The sequence below is a fragment of the Takifugu flavidus genome, chromosome 4, assembly GCF_003711565.1.
Source record: "Takifugu flavidus isolate HTHZ2018 chromosome 4, ASM371156v2, whole genome shotgun sequence".
NCBI lineage: Eukaryota > Metazoa > Chordata > Actinopteri > Tetraodontiformes > Tetraodontidae > Takifugu > Takifugu flavidus.
In genome coordinates this window covers 2,824,937-2,841,844 of record NC_079523.1, presented here as the reverse complement: position 1 = coordinate 2,841,844, position 16,908 = coordinate 2,824,937, and the positions used below count along the sequence as shown (strand labels likewise).

The 16,908-nt window shown below is 42.9% G+C and overlaps 4 protein-coding genes across 8 annotated transcripts; 2 read left to right on the top strand and 2 right to left on the bottom strand.

Moving 5' to 3' along the window:
* Positions 1-1,536: 1,536 nt before the first annotated feature.
* On the bottom strand, positions 1,537-4,184 carry sys1 (SYS1 golgi trafficking protein). Of its 2 annotated transcripts, none has more exons than XM_057029537.1 (4): positions 4,035-4,184; positions 3,017-3,256; positions 2,872-2,939; positions 1,537-2,713 (listed from the first exon to the last, which is right to left on the bottom strand). In XM_057029537.1, the coding sequence occupies exons 2-4, from the start codon at positions 3,173-3,175 to the stop codon at positions 2,473-2,475; spliced, it is 468 nt and encodes a 155-aa protein (XP_056885517.1). In that variant the 5' UTR covers positions 3,176-3,256; positions 4,035-4,184; the 3' UTR covers positions 1,537-2,472. The 2 variants fall into 2 exon arrangements, with proteins under 2 accessions (XP_056885517.1, XP_056885518.1); XM_057029538.1 differs by having other exon boundaries at positions 3,892-4,175.
* A 1,818-nt stretch (positions 4,185-6,002) lies between these two features.
* On the top strand, positions 6,003-10,103 carry LOC130523915 (peroxisomal succinyl-coenzyme A thioesterase-like). Its single transcript, XM_057029539.1, has 11 exons — positions 6,003-6,253; positions 6,686-6,895; positions 7,118-7,217; positions 7,665-7,855; positions 7,924-8,099; positions 8,173-8,289; positions 8,395-8,459; positions 8,730-8,835; positions 8,902-8,982; positions 9,071-9,206; positions 9,280-10,103. The coding sequence occupies exons 1-11, from the start codon at positions 6,199-6,201 to the stop codon at positions 9,378-9,380; spliced, it is 1,338 nt and encodes a 445-aa protein (XP_056885519.1). The 5' UTR covers positions 6,003-6,198; the 3' UTR covers positions 9,381-10,103.
* A 495-nt stretch (positions 10,104-10,598) lies between these two features.
* Positions 10,599-12,703, bottom strand: LOC130523911 (potassium channel subfamily K member 15-like). Of its 2 annotated transcripts, none has more exons than XM_057029531.1 (2): positions 12,115-12,703; positions 10,599-11,617 (listed from the first exon to the last, which is right to left on the bottom strand). In XM_057029531.1, exons 1-2 carry the CDS (start codon positions 12,488-12,490, stop codon positions 10,725-10,727), a joined length of 1,269 nt encoding a protein of 422 aa, XP_056885511.1. In that variant the 5' UTR covers positions 12,491-12,703; the 3' UTR covers positions 10,599-10,724. The 2 variants fall into 2 exon arrangements, with proteins under 2 accessions (XP_056885511.1, XP_056885512.1); XM_057029532.1 differs by having other exon boundaries at positions 10,599-11,551.
* Positions 12,704-14,081: 1,378 nt separating this feature from the next.
* LOC130523659 (opioid growth factor receptor-like) lies at positions 14,082-16,857 on the top strand. 3 transcript variants are annotated; one of them, XM_057029052.1, is made up of 9 exons: positions 14,082-14,394; positions 14,963-15,098; positions 15,306-15,368; positions 15,489-15,521; positions 15,594-15,648; positions 15,828-15,906; positions 15,980-16,046; positions 16,130-16,278; positions 16,360-16,857. In XM_057029052.1, the coding sequence occupies exons 1-9, from the start codon at positions 14,135-14,137 to the stop codon at positions 16,658-16,660; spliced, it is 1,143 nt and encodes a 380-aa protein (XP_056885032.1). In that variant the 5' UTR covers positions 14,082-14,134; the 3' UTR covers positions 16,661-16,857. The 3 variants fall into 3 exon arrangements, with proteins under 3 accessions (XP_056885032.1, XP_056885033.1, XP_056885031.1); XM_057029051.1 differs by having other exon boundaries at positions 14,084-14,403; XM_057029053.1 differs by lacking the exon at positions 15,306-15,368 and having other exon boundaries at positions 14,083-14,403.
* Positions 16,858-16,908: the final 51 nt, after the last annotated feature.

The following is a 16,908-nucleotide window of genomic DNA, read 5'->3' as shown; positions in this document are numbered from 1 at the left end:
GTAAGTGCATCATAGCATACATCCTTTTCTAGGTACGCAAACTTAATATTTGAGCAAAGCAGAGTATCGGAAATCACCCATTTTTCACAGGGATCTGTGTAAATCTATTGTGAGTAAGAATGTGTGTGCAGTCATCTTTCTCAATGCATCTTTATGGTGAAGATTAAGAAGACCAATCAAAATATAAAGGATGCCCTCGGAAAATATGCGAATGAGCCGGAGGATGACTGGGACCTGCATCTGCAGGCTGTTGTATACGGCATCAACACCGCAAAACAGGTGAGCATATTTTTTAGGTAAACCACTACCTAACTGCTTCTGCATTGTAATGTTTGAATGCTTTTCAATACCTCCTTTAACGTAGGTGCCTACAGCCGAGACTCCGTACTATCGTTTTTTCCAAAGACACCCCCGAATTCCAGAGGGCAACAACACCTGTCCCACGGAGAACACCTTGGCCATGGTAGAAGGTGACCCAGAGGATGAGCTTGAGAGGGCGCTGACCGCTGTGAAAGCTCTGAATGCAGAGGTTGGGACTATTTTGTAAGACCACAGTGCTTTATGGACCGTCTTGCATGTTAAATTCTGTGTACTGATCCTTTAGGTTCTTGGCAACATTGAGACCGCTCAGGAACAGCAGAAGAAAGCCTCCTCTAAAAGTAGAGGAAAGCAGGCGAGACAGCGCGACGTGGACGTTAGTGGCAGACCTTGTTTCCGACCTCTGCTTCAGGACAAGCATAAGGAACCATCCGCCCTTCCTGCAGCGTCAGTTAAAGATGAGGAAAGTGTCAGTAGGGAGGTTCAGACAGTCAGAGACTCGCGGCTTGTGCCGTATCAGCTAAAAGGTAAGAATTATCTCCTATTATGCCTTTATGTCTTGTGGAGGATTCTTTGGGATTTATGCTAATAACCGTATCAAAGTTCTTTCTGAAGAGCCAAAGGCTGAGAACCTCGAGGACCACTGCTATGCAGCCAGTCCCACCCTGGCTGACCACCAATATGCCAGCCAAGGTCCACTGTGGCTGAAGGAATGTGACGCTCTCCAGGATGAGCTGGTAGGTGGGATTCGACTTGTCACGTACGGTATTTCATCCTGGATAAAGGACCTAAGTATGATCGCTCGAGTGTTTTCATCATCAGTGTTACACATTACTTCAATTTTAGATGAATTATGAGCTGGATCCCAGTCGGCCAGCATTTTTTGTGCAGGAGGGAAACATCTGCCTCACAAGGGAGAACATATGGAGCCTGGGGTTCCAACACTACATAGACAGAAATGTAAGTTGATATTAAGTTGGACTTTTATGTGCTTCTGCAGCAAATGAAAATTTAGTCGTAATTCAAATGTTTCATAGATGTCCGTTAACAGTCAAGTCATCAAGATGATTTACATCATTTGAGACAAGCATTCGTTATCTGCAAGTGGTTTAACATTCACTATGTAGCTCTAAACCGACAAATCATATGTACCAAATAATAAACAAGTTATTGTTAGCAATCATCATTTTAAAACAAATGCTCTGGGTTGAGTGAATATTCTCTTATCATTAACACTGAACCTTTAATAATATAAAATGTCCCATCTTTCAGGCACACAGTCAGAATCTCAAGACAAGTTCCCAAACAGTACCGTTAAAAATAAATACTATGTAAGGGTATTTACATCTGTCTGGTGTACATGAGAGATTCAAGAAATATTACCAGCCAATATCACCAGCAGTCAGTGAGAGTAGCAGTCTCAGCAAAGTGGACCACATGCTGACTGTAATTACATAGTATCAAACATGAGTGAATTATTTACTTATTTCCTCATGCATTTAAACAAAAAAATGGACAAAATGTTTAAATATACAACAAGTTCATAGTCAGGACACAGCTGGGTGACAAATACTGTTAAAGCACTGTATGAGAATCATGTGTAACTAAGTATATTTTTAGTCTGGTAAAATGTGTTTATATTCTAAAGCATAAACCCTCAGTTGCGTCTTAATTTTTTTTTTTTTTTTACCAGGAAACAGTAAAAAAAAACAGATTCTGTTGAGATTAGATGATTTTTAGGTGATTAAATTAACCAGTAAATATAACTTATTTCAAAACCTTTCCACTTAAATGGTGGTAGGATGTAGTGCTGATGTTTGCCTTTGCTTTTATTTGAAATGTGTGCATGAATCAAGCATATTCTATTTCTCTATATGATATGAGGCTCAGTGTAAAGACTTAAAATAACCGCATTTAATCAAGATTAGGTCAAGAAATGTGTGTACTGACAAATGCTTACATATGCACTAAAATATCTTATGCTACAGAGTTAATATCAGTCCATCTGCTTTGTCAGAGAAAAGTCCAACATTTGGCTGATGTAGGTCAATACTTTACAAGCTTCCAGTTCCTTTACAAGCAGCAAAAAAGCCCTTTGAGCCAGGTCCTTGGTGGTTAATCGTACACAAACTTTCAGTGGTTTACACCAAAGATTTACAGGTTAGATTTGGGTCCACTGTTGACTGGAATTGCCCTCAGTTCTGTGCGCATACACAAGTACTCTCCGATCACAGCGGTCAGGGCTATGCAGGCGACGTTGATGAGCCACCAGGACAGGGCAGCTGGAGGGTGCGCGTTGTAGATCCAGCATCCAATCAAATGGAAGAAGTGCACGGTGACGGTAAAGTCAAGGCACTGCTTCCCTCGCCGGATGAAAAACCACAGACCGAGGGCACTGCGAGAACAACAAAGTCATCAGCTGTGCTCATTCATTTGATGTAAGCATTTATATGTTCAAACAGCATTTATAAGTTTGAATTTATAAGTTCAAACTCAAGGAAAACTTCACTTAAGTAGTTACAGCTATAACTGGGGACAAAAGAGATATCTAACCATGTCAGTGAGTTCAAGATGAATGCCATCATGGAAAGTCTGCCCTGCATGGTTGCAAAACCAAGGGCCTGTAAAATAAAATGGATACAAATGGCATTTCAGCTCGTGAACGTACGTGTTTGATTCTCAGAAATTTGGAACTTACTTCATAACTGAAGATCTGGTCAAGTGAACGACTTGTTTGTATCAGACTGTCCATACCAGCTAACCACAGGCCCAAGAAGCTGTAGTAGATGCACTGCATCAATAGAATCTGGCTCACAATGAGGACAGGGTCCCAGATGTAGCTACGGAAATTGGCCATAATGGCCTGATCTTATAGGAACAAGCCTATAGGACGTCTAGATGCGGTCCATCCAGTGTAACTTGTGTGTGACCTTAAAACCTGAAGAGAGAAAAATGATACCATAATTATTTTGTTTTGCTCTTTTAGTCAGGCATCCATCAGCTATAATGTAAACTGTGACTAAAGGGCATTCACCTATATCACCGGTGTCTCAAATATTAATCAGGCTATAGGTATTCGCCATAAAAACACCTAAGTCAATCGTTTCATCACGTATTTCTTCACGTATCTTAGTTTTCTTTGCCACGTTGTCATATCAAGAGATTAAACAAAGGTATCTGACTCGGATTATAATTAACAGTTGCATAAAAAGTACTGTTTTCCTGTAGCTTTAAAAATCACCATATGGTAAGAGTAAGTGACGTAGTAATGCAATGCTATAAGTCATTCCGTTACAGGTAGCATAAAACTGGTCGATTGATTGACTCGCTGATACCAAGAACACAAGAATTGGCTAACTTTTAAACGTCAATGAGGCCACTTTTCGTAAAAGAATATGAAGCAGCTAGAATTCTGCGTGTTCTTATAAAGCTGCTCGTTGCCATAGCTATTCATAGATATATTCACTAGGTACATTTCTTGCTACGTCATCCAACTCCATTATAGTCTGCATTTATTATACGACTCTTTCCACGTACTCCACCAGAAACTTTGCCAAATATGTGCACACTTACGCGGAGAGTGAAGCCGATTCTTATTCTAACGGTATCATTACTGTTACGAGACGGAAATCGGCAAGTTACGAATCGTTAACGTGGCTGTTTTCTTTCACAACAGACAAAGCGCCAGTAAAACTTAAAATATAAGTGTTACTGACCTAGAAAACGAATCGGAACACGTTCAGTATGCCGTATGCATCTCTTTAGCGGCTTATTGCGAATTAAACGCCGGCAAAATGGGCCTCGTAGCCTCGTAGCTAAACAATCTTAACACGGAAGTAACCGAGGTGAACTCGGAAGTGAAATGTCACGTGTACATTTTACAAAATAAGAGTCGTAGTACACAAATATTCTATGTTATACAGTGAATGCTATCGTTCTTGTTCAGTTTTAAGAATTATGCTCTGTTTTTTCCTCTTAAAGTTGCACATAACAATTCAAAAAGGCGGGCGTTTCCCTGAGTTGAAGAGATGCAGCACATGCTGCACAGCTTACCACTGCCCATTCTGTCGGCCTTCTTTGTTTCGTCCTACAAAGCTGAGCAAAGTCAGAGCTCATTTGGACTCCCACTTCAACAGGGCCGTTTTCCATGCAGGTAAAGTATACAAATGTTTTACTGTGAAATTTAACATAATCACCTGCATTAATGATCATCATCATGGATACTCTAATTTTATTGTGGTAACCTGAGACTTGATTTAGATTACTGATAAGTTAAAGGTTAAATATCTGCATGATTATTCTTGTTTTGTTTGTCGTGTTCTTATATTTTAGAGTATACCATTCACAGATGTGGTTTAAAGTGCCGACCACATTGGCATTACCACTGCATATACTGCAAGACGATGCTTTTTCGAAAAGCAGACTTCAGGAATCACCTGAGGATTTGCGAGGCAAAGCAACTTCCATTTTCCGAACCATCCCACCTCCAACAACCATCCCTCCTCCAGCCAGCCAGTTGGAAAGAGTGCACATGAGGCCAGTGCTTATAGATTTTCCTATATGCTGGCCTTTTATGAATAGGAACAATTTTAAAAGGGACAAAGAACACAGCCGAACATAAAGACATCATCGGCAAACCTGGGAGACGTAGACCAACATTGTCATTTATTTGGAATCCTGTTTGTTTTCAGCTGATAAATAAATGATAAAGTGTTGTGGTGGAAGTATTCTGACCCTTTACAAAGGTGAAAGTACCTAGCAGCAATGTCAAAGTACTCCAGTACCAACAAGAATCCTACATTAAAGGTCCTACTACACTAAAAGTACGCAAGTATTAACAGCTAAGGGTCCTAGAACTACAGTACCTGAAACACATGTATGATTCTGCATATTTGAATGATATCGGGATAATAGGAATTCTAAAATTCCTTGGCATTTGGGCCAATTTCTGCAGACCTGCAGGCAGGGTGTCCTCTGGCTCATGCGGTGGTGCTCTGGTGAAAACCAGAGACTCAGAACTACAGGCGTCAAACTGCTGCCATCTGACCTGCAGAGATAAAAATACCACTGATGTCACTGGCCTTGGAAAAATTATCAACACGGAAGTAACCCCAGTCAACCAGAGTTAAATCTCACATATATGTATTTTTTCCAATAAAATAAGAACCTTTGCAAAAAGCAAAAATAAATGGATATTTTACAGACATTTTCTGTGTGTGTTGGAATACTTTATCAAATGTGTTTGTAAATCATTCTTGGATCTGGATTTTCAAGCACATTTCCTGCCACAGTACTGTGACAGTGAGTGTGCAGATGCCCAGTGAAGATGGTGGAAACTCTTGTGTTTCCACTCTGTGTGTAAACTCTTCTGACCCATCACCTCGAAGGTGAGTCTAAGGAAGGAAGGTTGTGTTTTAAGGACCTATATTCATTCTTTGAATGCTCCCTCTCTGTGCAGCCTCCCTGCTGCATCCCTTTGACTTTTGGTTCTCCAAAAACCTGCATCTACAACTTATTCATAATTGCAGAATTTGATTTAACATTTCATTTAAAAAAAAAAAAAGATTCATGGGAAAATGTCTCGTGGCAGGAGGACACCGTTAATGGTGTTATTAGAGATCAGTGATTACAACTACAGGCTTGAATCATGTGACCACTGGTAAAGTCCAGACGGGTTAGCTGGTCATACGAGACCTGTCACAAGTGTTCAAAAGCAGTGCAGGATGGAGGGGCACCAACAGAGGGGCGGTCTTACGCAGCAAGGCACTGTGGGAGAGTGTGGATTTCAAACCTTGGACCGGTGGAACGGTTTAATGTTTAACAGCTTGAACTCCTGCTTGTGCCGGTTCAACAGCGAGCGCTGCTTCAACACAAGCAAAGATGGTGTCATGTGTGAGGCTGCACAGGAGCCTGCCATGCTTCCATCGTGCTGTAGGTAAGAACCAAATTCCTCTTTGTGGTTGTTGAATGGGAGGTGGGATTCAGAGAGGAGCAAGGAAATAAACTACCATCGTGATGTAGGCCCGGAGAAATGAAAGCTTGTGTAGAAAGATGCCGCTCTCTTTTATGCTTCACAGATCTGCAGCTGTAAGAACTGAGGTGCTTTACAGAAAATGTTTTCGCCTTATTTCTCATTATATTAGATAGTAGATCTGCTTGTACATAAACACAGAGACAGACGCTGGTATAATCTTTAAAATTATTTATGGAACTACAGAACTTTAAACTTTTTTAATGAGGAAAAATGAGTAGAAAATGAGTTCTGTCAGGCTTTTCATTTCTTAAATTGGCCTTCAATTATGCTTAAATTTGTGACGAATGTACTGTTGCTTATATTGTGTGACTGCTCTCTTTCTTTCTGCTGCAGGTGGGCTGAGGTGGAGGAGCAGCTACACTCCAGCCCCCTCCATCACAGCGGCCCCAGTTCGCACCCTCGTAGATGAGCAGATCAACATAAAAGCCCATTTCCTGCCGCGACACTCTCCTGTGACGGTGTGCGCGCAGATGCACAGTGAGGATGGCGACCTGTGGGAAGCCTTCGCACATTATAACACAGATGCCGACGGAACTGTCAGCTGTGAGTTACGCTCCGTGCACGTTATTAAAACTGATGACCAATGAATTAATAGATTGTCAGTGAGTGTTTCCTCATTTTACTTTTGTATTTTCATTTTTTTCAAATGAGAAATAAAACAGTAAAGAAATGATTCATAGTGTTAAATGGGTAATTTGTATATTTTGTGTCATCAGCGGTGTTTTTAACCCTTTTGATTATTCAGAACTGTGTGTTTTTCACCAGTAACCAGCGATCAGTCAGTCGGCGGTTCGTATTTGGGCTGTGAGCCGATGGGACTGTTCTGGAGTCTGCAGCCAGCTCCTGGAGGACGGGAAGGTTTAAGGCAGGTGACGATATCGGGATCACTGAAAGGTTCTCCAGTATCTCTGAATAACTCCATTACTACAACCTTTGATACAAAATGTTAAACATGTACGAGGAAACTGCAGTGTATCAGTGAAGGAAATGTTCTTCTGCATATGTTCCTTTTGAGACACTAAGAGGAGGTTCTGGGTCTCATACGTTCTAGTTTTTTGATCATTTCCTATTAGAGCAGGAAAATGACCTCAGAAATGTGCTTGTTTCAACAATCCCCTCATTCACCCAGCTTCATCCCAGCACATGTGCTATATCAGCTCTGCTGCTCACACCAGAGCGTCCCCCTTCATTAGACATTTACAGGTTCACAATATGCTGGTTTAAACATTTGCCGGGATTCTAAACGTGTTCTGCTGCTTAAACGGCAACAGTGGGTAAGAGATTCCTGACCTGTCTCTGCTCTTCTTTACAGGCTGAGGAAGAAAAATGTGGAAATTCCTTTTGTTGTGCACGTGTCGCTGATAGAGGGCCACGTTTCACCCTGCGAGGCGGAGGGAGCCGAGCTGGCTGCAGTAACCACCGAGCGCTGGTACGTGGCTCCAGGCGTGAGGAGAACCCCTGTCCGTCACGGGGGCATTATAGGGACTTTGTTCTTGCCACCAGGTGAGTTCTGGGGCTTTTACCGGGCTGGAATGAGAACACTGCGTCCTCTGAACGGTGATTCCCTGCAGGCCCAGGTCCGTTCCCGGCCATGCTGGATCTGTGGGGAATGGGTGGAGGTTTGGTGGAGTACCGTGCTGCCTTGTTTGCATCCAGGGGTTATGCAAGCCTGTCACTCGCCTACATCGGCCACAAAGAATTACCAGCTCCACACAACCGCATGAATGTTGGGGATTCCTATTTTAAGGTAAAATGCCCTGCACTCTCTGTTGGTGTCGTATTACTTGCTTTCCTCCTTTTCTTTATTTATTTTTTGACAGAGAGCATTCCAGCTACTTCAGGATCATCCTCAGGTCTGTGCTGGCAAAGTTGGGATCATCGGCCTCTCCTTTGGGGTCTATCTGGCTCTTCGAACAGCCGCTCAGCCTGGCATCAATGTTTGTAACATCATAGCCTTTTTTAAAGTTTTTTTTTTTAGAAATCAAGTTTGATCATTTTAAAAGATGAAACTTCCATTGATTCCTGTTCTCTCTCTCTTCCAGCCGTCCTGTTTAGTCTGTGTCAATGGTCCTGCAGGAAGCACGGTCAAACTGTCTGACACAGAGGGCAGAACTGAGGCCTTTGAAGGTAAATGATAAACTTCAACTAGCAGGTCTGGTGAAACTCCTGCACACACCCCCTCAGAGTGAGTGTGTGAGTGAGGGTGTGTGTCCCGTAATGGTTCTCACCCAGTGACACCAGCAACCCTGCAACCCAGACAGTTGGATAACTAGTAACATCTCAATATCATTCAAATCCTAAAACATCTTTGACTCATGGTGGAGTAATCAGATCTGTTTAACTTTAACTGTCATTTGTTTCCTTTATTCTCTGTGTTTTTACCTTCCAGCGAGCTCAAATACTGGAGCTTTGATAATAAAGGCCATGTCAGCTTTAAAGACGTCTCCTTGCCTGCTAACCTGTCCCCTGAGAATATGGTGAAGGTAAAAAATCACACACACACACGGGTGTTCTTCATTAGGTTTTCTGACATTCGGGCATGTTTGCAGGTAGAAAACATCGACTGTCCATTAATGTTCATTGTGGGCGAAGATGACTTGAGCTCTGCGAGTAAAGAGAATGCAGATCTGGTTTGGCTCATTTGTTCATTGTTCCCCAACTGATAACTCATCTGTTATAAGCTGCGTATTTCCTACAGGTTGTTTCATTTGTCCTCAGATCGAGGAAACCCTAAAGGCTGCAGGTAAATCCCACCTGTTCACCCGTTTATCGTACCCTGGTGCCGGTCACCTGATAGAACCGCCCTACATGCCAAATTCAAGAGCCTCCCTGTGGAGCGCCAAGCCAAAAAAATGTGAGCAAGGACCCAGTTCAACCAGTGACTGTTCCCAGTCCCAATTCTTCCTTCACTGTTCTTTGTTTTACAGTGATCACTCTGTGGGGGGGCCATCCTGCCCCTCATGCTGCTGCTCAGGAGGATTCCTGGAGGAAGATCCTGCATTTTATGGAGTTTAATCTAAGACAATGATTTTATGGCATCTCCACATCACCTGCCAGTGGCCCTCATGGACTAATGTGCATCAGAGACTCACAAAGGGACTCATTCATATTTAACGGGCTGGTAAACAGCTTTTATCTCCATCGTGCTGCACACCACGTCCTGAATCATCCTCATCATCTCACCAATAAGAAGGATTACGTTCATGTACCACAGACCTACAAGCAGATCTGCTGTTAAGGGGCCTTCAGTTAATGAAGCTCAGGACTGGAAATACAGGAATGAGGGGTAAAACTGTCAGAATATGCAAAAAACGATCTTTTACAAACATTATACAGTGGTTCTGAAATCCATTAGATCAGACCAAAAAATATCCAGTTTGTCATTTAATTCTTTCATTTGCGTACTTAAATCATAAATTAAATCTAATAAAGTTTTGCAAAGTAGCAAACTGTCAAAAAGGTCCCTTGAATCCTCAAGGAACATAGTGCAGTTTAGAACATTTGTTACAGTTTTTTAATTCTTTTTTATTCATTAGTGTTTCAACACAGAACAGATTTTTCCACTTACCTTCGGCCCTCTGTCACATCATACTGTCCAAAGGATTTAATCAGTACTTCTCATCTCAGATGTGCTCTGATTTCCCCCACTGACGCTGAGCCTTGCAACAGCACAGAAAGTGCACGCCTGCATGTACCCACAGACGTGCACAATAAAAATCATCAATGAATGAGTGATCCTCCATCAGCAGCAGTTAATGTTTAATAATTATTCACTGTAAAGAAACTGTTTCGCTTAGAAAAATCTATTCTAAATGTAAGAAAATGGAACCGCTAACTCCAAATCTAAGATTGGGATCTAAAGAGGCAAGTCGACAGAGTAGATGAGAAAGATTACTTACACCAGCTGTGATTTATATAAAGTGGGATTTAAAAGCACGATTCAAGTCCATCTTAAGCTTCCACAGGTGTTGGAGACGCATTTTCATGCAGCGTTTCTTAAATCGTGCTCGTTTGTCAGTTTTTAACTGGGTGAAACGCTCCCACCCGAGAGCGTATGCCCGTCTCACAGTTTTCCACTGCACTAAGCAATGAGGATGGAAACATTACCTTGGGAACCAGTCAGAGCGACAATTAGAGGACAGCCATAACTACTGACTGCATGGAAACGGGAAAAGGTCAAAGGTGATAACAACGCAGCAGGTCTGGAAATGTTAGATGCTAGTAAACAACTGACCTAAACCATGTCTGAACTGTAACATTTTTTTTATTCTACAAATTTTAATACAGAAAAATATATCACAAATTGTAAAATGTTCTAAAAATGGCTGTGAAAACCTCTTTTCTCCACAGCCGAAACCAAAAATTGAGAGAATTACATTGACTTTCTCCTGGCGCGAGTCTTTCTTCTTCCCGTACAAACAGCTGCACTTCTGGGAGAAGCCTGCGATGACGCAGCACAGGAGCTGCAGGACGCCCGCTCCACCCTGTAGGAGATGGAGCTGTAAAAAACAGGGTTACTGTGGCCGCCGTGAGGGGGAGGGGGACTCTCAGAGCTGCCCCGATCACAGCACACGCAGGAGAGAAGCATCCTGAGTCTGCTGGGTTCTGAAACCTCCAAGCCTTCAGGTACATCAGGTCTGTGCTCCTTAATGGGAGAAGACAGGAGATTGGTGCTGCTGCTGCCCCCCTCCATGGGAAGGCTCAGGCTGCACAGACTCCTGTGTCCTGTTTCTGCACCAGTCTGCGACCCCTCCCTGTTCTCCTGCATCACTTTTGGTTGTGATTCCTGCTCCGCGGGACTCACTGTGAGAAATCTTAAGACCACAAGGTTAAGAAAGGCCCCGATCACCGTGAGCCCAACTAAAATGTACATGAAACTGAACGCCACGTAGGGGGTTTGCTCCTGGAGAGTGTTGTTCTTCTGCAGGGCGACAAAATCCCCGAGTCCGATGGTAGTGAGCGTGACGAAGCAGTAGTAATAGGCATGGAAGAAGCTCCAGTCCTCAAAGTGGGAGAAGGTTGCAGCTCCGATGCAGAGAGTGCTCATGCATGACAGCAGTCCCACCAGGACCATGTTCCCCATGGACACCTCGCTCTTCTGCAGGCCCAGGCCGCGCTTGGCTCTGCGCAGGAGGTAGCGGACAAAAGTGTTGATCCTCTCGCCCAAACTCTGGAACATGACCAGCGTCAGAGGGATCCCTAAGACGGCGTAAAACATACAGAAGGTCTTTCCAGCATCAGTGCGAGGAGCAGCGTGGCCATAACCTACGAAATCACGGCGTAATCAAGGTCATTGACGCTGATGTTTACAAGATTATCAATCACCAAATGAATCAGATTTTCCAGGAATTTCTGAGGCTGTGGTTGCAACATCCAGGTTCCACGAGTTCCACCAACAAAAAAACTTTTTCTTTTTTAGTGGATGATTTTAATAATTCATTAAATACATTGAAATTATATATACTGAATATATTATTCAGAAACGAGCTACTAGGGGTTTGGTACCTTGCTCAAGAGTACCCTGGCACTGCTCTGAAGGTGTTCTGACACCTCCCGCTACTACCAGGTCAATTTTAGTAATCAATATCATTAAAAAAAGAGTCACGGTTGAGTTAAAGTAAATAGGAACGTTGTGCATAAGCACGTGCATTTTTCCCCCACATCAGTACAAAAACACAAGTTTAAAACAAGCTGGTTGGCTCGAACTGCAGGATTGTGCTCAGAGCGAATGGAGTCAGACAAAAGCACGTCGACACACTTACCAATCGTGGTGATGACAGTAATGGCAAAATAAAAGGAGCCGGCGAACTTCCACTGCCTGCCGGCGCGGTGCGGCGCCGCCTGCAGCACCACCCTCTCCACCTCCCGGTAATCGCCCTCGCTGAAGCCGTATTTCATCTTCAGCTCCTCCAGCTTCTCCTCCAGCGCCTCCGTCTTCGCGCTCTCGCTGTCCGACTCCAAAGCGTCGAACACGGCGGCTCCGATGAGGAGGTAAAGAACGATGGAGAGGATGAGACACAGGCTCCTGAGGTTCTTCTCTTCCATCCTCATGAGGGGCGCGCACAGAGGAGGGATGGTCGGGGGCCGCAGCTGCTGCTGCGGCTCGGGGGGGCGGGAGAGCATCCACACTTTGATCATCTCCTGCTCATCAGGTTGGTGCTACAATGGTGGAACCGTGTCCTGGATGGCGAGTCTTCGCGCGTCCGCAGGTGGAAAAGGTGCCGCACCTGTGCGCGCGCAGGTAATCGGAGCTCAGGAGCTCGCAGCGACTTTCCACAGGATGTTTGTCTGCAGCCAGAGGAGCATTCATAACCACAGCAACATGCAGCCCGAGCACTTAAACACCACTTCACATACATTTGTACTCATTTGAAACTGGAAGTTATGATAAAACAGAAATAAAAAGCCTTGTTTTTTTTCAATTGGTTTATGTTTTCACACTGACTTGAGACCCAGTACAGGCTTTAATATTCCTCTTTCTCAGACACAACCAGTCTGTTTGCATACCTGCAGTGTGGAGTCATTAAAGGTGTGCAGCAAATACTCTGTAGCCTCTTTACTGGGAACCGTTGGTGCCAATGTGGGATAAATCAGATACTGCTAAATCTGGAAAAACTGTATAGACCCAACATTATTCCAGATCTTTCTTATTGCTTATTTTGATTCATTTAAGTGCTGCTGTGACTTTGAGTGTCCTTTATGGACTACTCTGTTTTGCCTCATGAAGCCTTCATCTGTAGATTTCACCTGAGCACTGAAGCATTAGCTGGAGGCTTTGTCAAGCTTGAGTGATCCAGTGAGCGTTTAGCTAACTCCAGTGTACCCAGTGAGCGGTGATGTCACACCAGTAGCATCTGAGGACCAACTGACTGGTTCCTCGACACGTCAGCCCTGGACGTTTCTGACATCTCTGCTATCTGCTGTTTTAATTTCAAGTCATGCATGAAGTTTCCACCTATTCCAGGAGATATTTCACCTGGTGGGACTTATTTCCACACTGAAAAGGACCATAAAAGAGCCTGAAACCGAGCCCGAAAGTCATTAAAATCCACTTTTATGGCCTCTATTCTATATACAACATATGGTGATCTCCTTTTTCCGCTTCAGTGAGCACAGAGCAGAGACGACATTAATGGTGCAGCATGCTTGATTTTCCACACTCACCGAGAGCACAATTATCTCCTTTTAAAACGAGTCTCTGAGAGATAACAATCTCATTCTCTGGGCCCCACCATTGCTAAATTAACATCCTGATGCCATCATGTGATGGCGATGTCTCACAGGGTGATGTATAGGAGGACATTAGGAGCAGGATGTCCTAAGTGGAGTCTTATCTGTGCCAGAGTGTCGGTGCATAAAGAAAATGAGGGTTTATTTGCAGCAAACACCAGTTGAGACTAACAGCAAATGATTTGGAGTCATTGGTGTTTCATAGCAATAAAATTAATACTGAGTGAGAGATGTTAATGTGACAAAAGGGGCGAGAAATATGGTTTCAATATGACTGAGCTAAAATACACAGCAGACTCAAAATAGCCACCAGCTTATCGTTTATTTATTTTAACCCACTGGGACAGTTTTAAACTAAATCTAATCTTTCTTTTATTGGAACTTTTCTTTATTATCATTGCTGGTTTTCTGACCCCCTTAACAGGTGATGCAGGAAACGGCCCCAGTTAAGTTCCTGTTTTCTGTCAAAAATACGTTTCTGTTTGAGAGAAATCGAAAGTGAAATCAATTTAGCGCACGGTGACAAATTTCCTAGCTCGATTTGTGTTCGCAATGGCCTGGAAGGTTTATAGACGCTTTTCTTCTCTGCTCGAGTGGCTCTGGCGCAAAATACTTTTTCTCCGGCCCTATTTCGCACCGGCCCTTTATTTCGCCATTGGATACATGGTCAAAGCGATATCGTGGCGTAAAGGTTCCAGGGGCGGCCAGGATGAGGGTCAGGAGAGACCCGGAGAGCGAGACCAGGAGGCCGCTGCAGGCGGCGGGGAGTTTGACCACAACGACGGGGAAACGGAGCCGAGCGAGATATCGACGTATGGAGTGTATGAACAACTAATTATTACAGATAAATACATTTAGTATTCTGAGATATATGCACATTATCGTGACATTCGCCCATAAGGTAATGATTTAATCATATTAACATAATTCTTATAATGTAATCACGACAAACCTCGTAGTTTTGGTAAGAATGATTAAAAAAAAAAATCAGAGTCGTGTGATTCATTTTATATTTTGAGGGGGTTATGTCAGTATTTCTAACTTAACCAGTGTTTTTATTTTATACGTTTTTATTTATTTATTTTCAAAATTATAATGTAAAGGCTGACGTAAATCTAAATATTTTGAGTTCAGCGCTTGGGTATGACGTCATCAAAACGCGTCGCTCTTCCTCGTGTGGTAACAGCGAGAATAGATGATCTAGAATAGTAGATCACAGGATGATCTAGAATAGAAGATCATCATGAAACAAATCTCTATAAAAAATGCTGTCGTATCAAATAAATTTCACTTTGCTTCAAGAGTTTGCGTTCACAACCGTAAGGTGATTTTTCAGTTGAAGTTCAATCAACATTAATTCCACTTTGAAAACCTTTTAAGGTGTCAAGAAGAGCAGGAGAACAGTGACGAGTATCGGGTTGAGTCCGTGGATGAGTTTTACTGCTGCTATGATTCGACCTGGGAGACTGATGAAGGAACATCACAGACACAATGGCTACCTTCAACATCCAGAAATGTATGTAATTCAAACAGGTGGTTCCTCTTCTGGTCTGTCCCATGAGCAACATTTATACAAAAAACAAAACCAAACACACACACACACACCAAAAAAAATCCTAAGGGAAGCCAGTCTGTAATGTAATGCTAGATTTGATATTTTTTTTAATTTAATTGTAAACTGAAGTTTAAAGGAATTTTTTGGAATGTTTTTTCTGTGCATTAGTACAACTTTAAAAGATTCGAAAATGCTGCAAAAGACATGCAGAACTACAGGCACGACTACCCTGTAAGTAAAAAACACACAGATTCAGTTTTCCTACGGGGATGAATAAAGTACATCTTGAAAACTGTCCAGACTTGTCCAGATAAAATTAAATTCATACTCGCATAATTCTCACTGTCTCAGAGGAAGCCACATCACTGGAGGAACCGGTCGTCGGTGAGTATTTTATCTTTGTGACTGCCCGATTGCTCCAAATAATCATTTAAATAAAAATTCTCTTTTGTGTAGGATGAGATGCCTAATTTGAATTTCTACTGTGGACTTCAGCACTCTGAACCCGATGGTATGGTCCAGAAATACTTTTGTTTTGCTAACTACTCAATCTGTTGATGAACTGAATAACATAAAACAGTAACATCTCAGGACTTTTTAAATATAAAGGACAAGCATGTGGTCCATCCTCCAGGTCCAACATTTTCTTACTTTATTTACCTGCAGTGATGTGTGTGTTTCTTTGATCAGGTATTTACATCCACACTTTTCACACTGAGTGGTTTGGGAGATATGACAAACTGGAGTATGTACACACCTATATTCAGTGGTGAGTTAGTCTTGATCTGCTCAAGTTTTGTGGACTGTTTCTATTGTTATTTATTGCATTTTTTCCTTTAAAGGTTGTTTCCACTGCAAGAACCTGGGATGAACGCACAGGCCCCGCCTCTGACAAAAAGAGAAATCAAAGTAAAACTGTCAAAAGCCACAAAACCCCTTGAAATTAAAACACACGCACTTGTGCTATTCTGAGTTTTACTTTATTCCTCAAGGCTTTTCTGGAAAACGACACTGCCAAGAAAAATCTGCTGGAGTCCTACAAGCTGATGCTGGACTTCTATGGGATCCAGCTGGAGAGTGAGACAACAGGACGGGTCAAGAGGGCGCCGAACTGGGCCGAGAGATTTGAGAACCTCAACATGTGAGAATTTATATCTAACACGACTAACAGAAACAACAAAGCAAGCCATCAGCTCTGCCCGTTTCTCTCCCTCGTTGACAGGAACACTCACAACAACCTGCGCATCACTCGCATCCTCAAGTGCCTGGGAAAGCTGGGGTACCCACACTACCAAGCCCCCCTGGTCCGCTTCTTCCTGGAGGAGACTCTTGTCCACCATACACTCCCAAATGTCAAGAACAGTGCTCTCAACTACTTCCTGTTTGCTGTCCTCGACAAGAATCAACGCAGGGAACTGGTGAAGTTTGCCTATTCCAGCTATGACCGCAGGGAGGAGTTTGTCTGGTGCCCGAAGAAACTTCAAACGCTGTGGTCCCAGCCGTCTCGTCTTAAAATTAAATAGGAAGCAATTCTATATTGACCTGTTCACCTTTGACGATTTCCCCAACATATCTGCATTTGTGGCCTTGTCTTTATGCTGTGGCGTCGATGAGGAAACCAATGTTCTGTTGCTATTATGGATGCACTCCTGCCATTTAGTTTTAATGCTATTGAAGTGTTGAAGTTCAACTATTAAACAATATGTTTTTGGAAGCTACAGTCAGGCAGCATTGTTAGTGCCAAAGTTACTCTCTGAATACAAAAAACTCC

What these genes read in the sequence shown, in the direction of transcription:
- LOC130523915 (XM_057029539.1), top strand. Translation starts at nt 6,199, where the DNA reads ATGGTGTCATGTGTGAGGCTGCACAGGAGCCTGCCATGCTTCCATCGT. An exon ending in CCGCTCAGCCTGGCATCAAT is followed by an intron (nt 8,290 to 8,394) that starts GTTTGTAACATC and finishes TCTCTCTTCCAG; the next exon opens with CCGTCCTGTTTAGTCTGTGT. An exon ending in GAGCGCCAAGCCAAAAAAAT is followed by an intron (nt 9,207 to 9,279) that starts GTGAGCAAGGAC and finishes TTTGTTTTACAG; the next exon opens with TGATCACTCTGTGGGGGGGC.
- sys1 (XM_057029537.1), bottom strand. Translation starts at nt 3,175, where the DNA reads ATGGCCAATTTCCGTAGCTACATCTGGGACCCTGTCCTCATTGTGAGC. An exon ending in ACCAGATCTTCAGTTATGAA is followed by an intron (nt 2,940 to 3,016) that starts GTAAGTTCCAAA and finishes TTTATTTTACAG; the next exon opens with GCCCTTGGTTTTGCAACCAT. An exon ending in ATCTTGAACTCACTGACATG is followed by an intron (nt 2,714 to 2,871) that starts GTTAGATATCTC and finishes TTGTTCTCGCAG; the next exon opens with TGCCCTCGGTCTGTGGTTTT.
- LOC130523911 (XM_057029531.1), bottom strand. Translation starts at nt 12,490, where the DNA reads ATGATCAAAGTGTGGATGCTCTCCCGCCCCCCCGAGCCGCAGCAGCAG. An exon ending in TACTGTCATCACCACGATTG is followed by an intron (nt 11,618 to 12,114) that starts GTAAGTGTGTCG and finishes GTGATTTCGTAG; the next exon opens with GTTATGGCCACGCTGCTCCT.
- LOC130523659 (XM_057029051.1), top strand. Translation starts at nt 14,135, where the DNA reads ATGGCCTGGAAGGTTTATAGACGCTTTTCTTCTCTGCTCGAGTGGCTC. An exon ending in ACTGGAGGAACCGGTCGTCG is followed by an intron (nt 15,522 to 15,593) that starts GTGAGTATTTTA and finishes TCTTTTGTGTAG; the next exon opens with GATGAGATGCCTAATTTGAA. An exon ending in TCAGCACTCTGAACCCGATG is followed by an intron (nt 15,649 to 15,827) that starts GTATGGTCCAGA and finishes TTCTTTGATCAG; the next exon opens with GTATTTACATCCACACTTTT.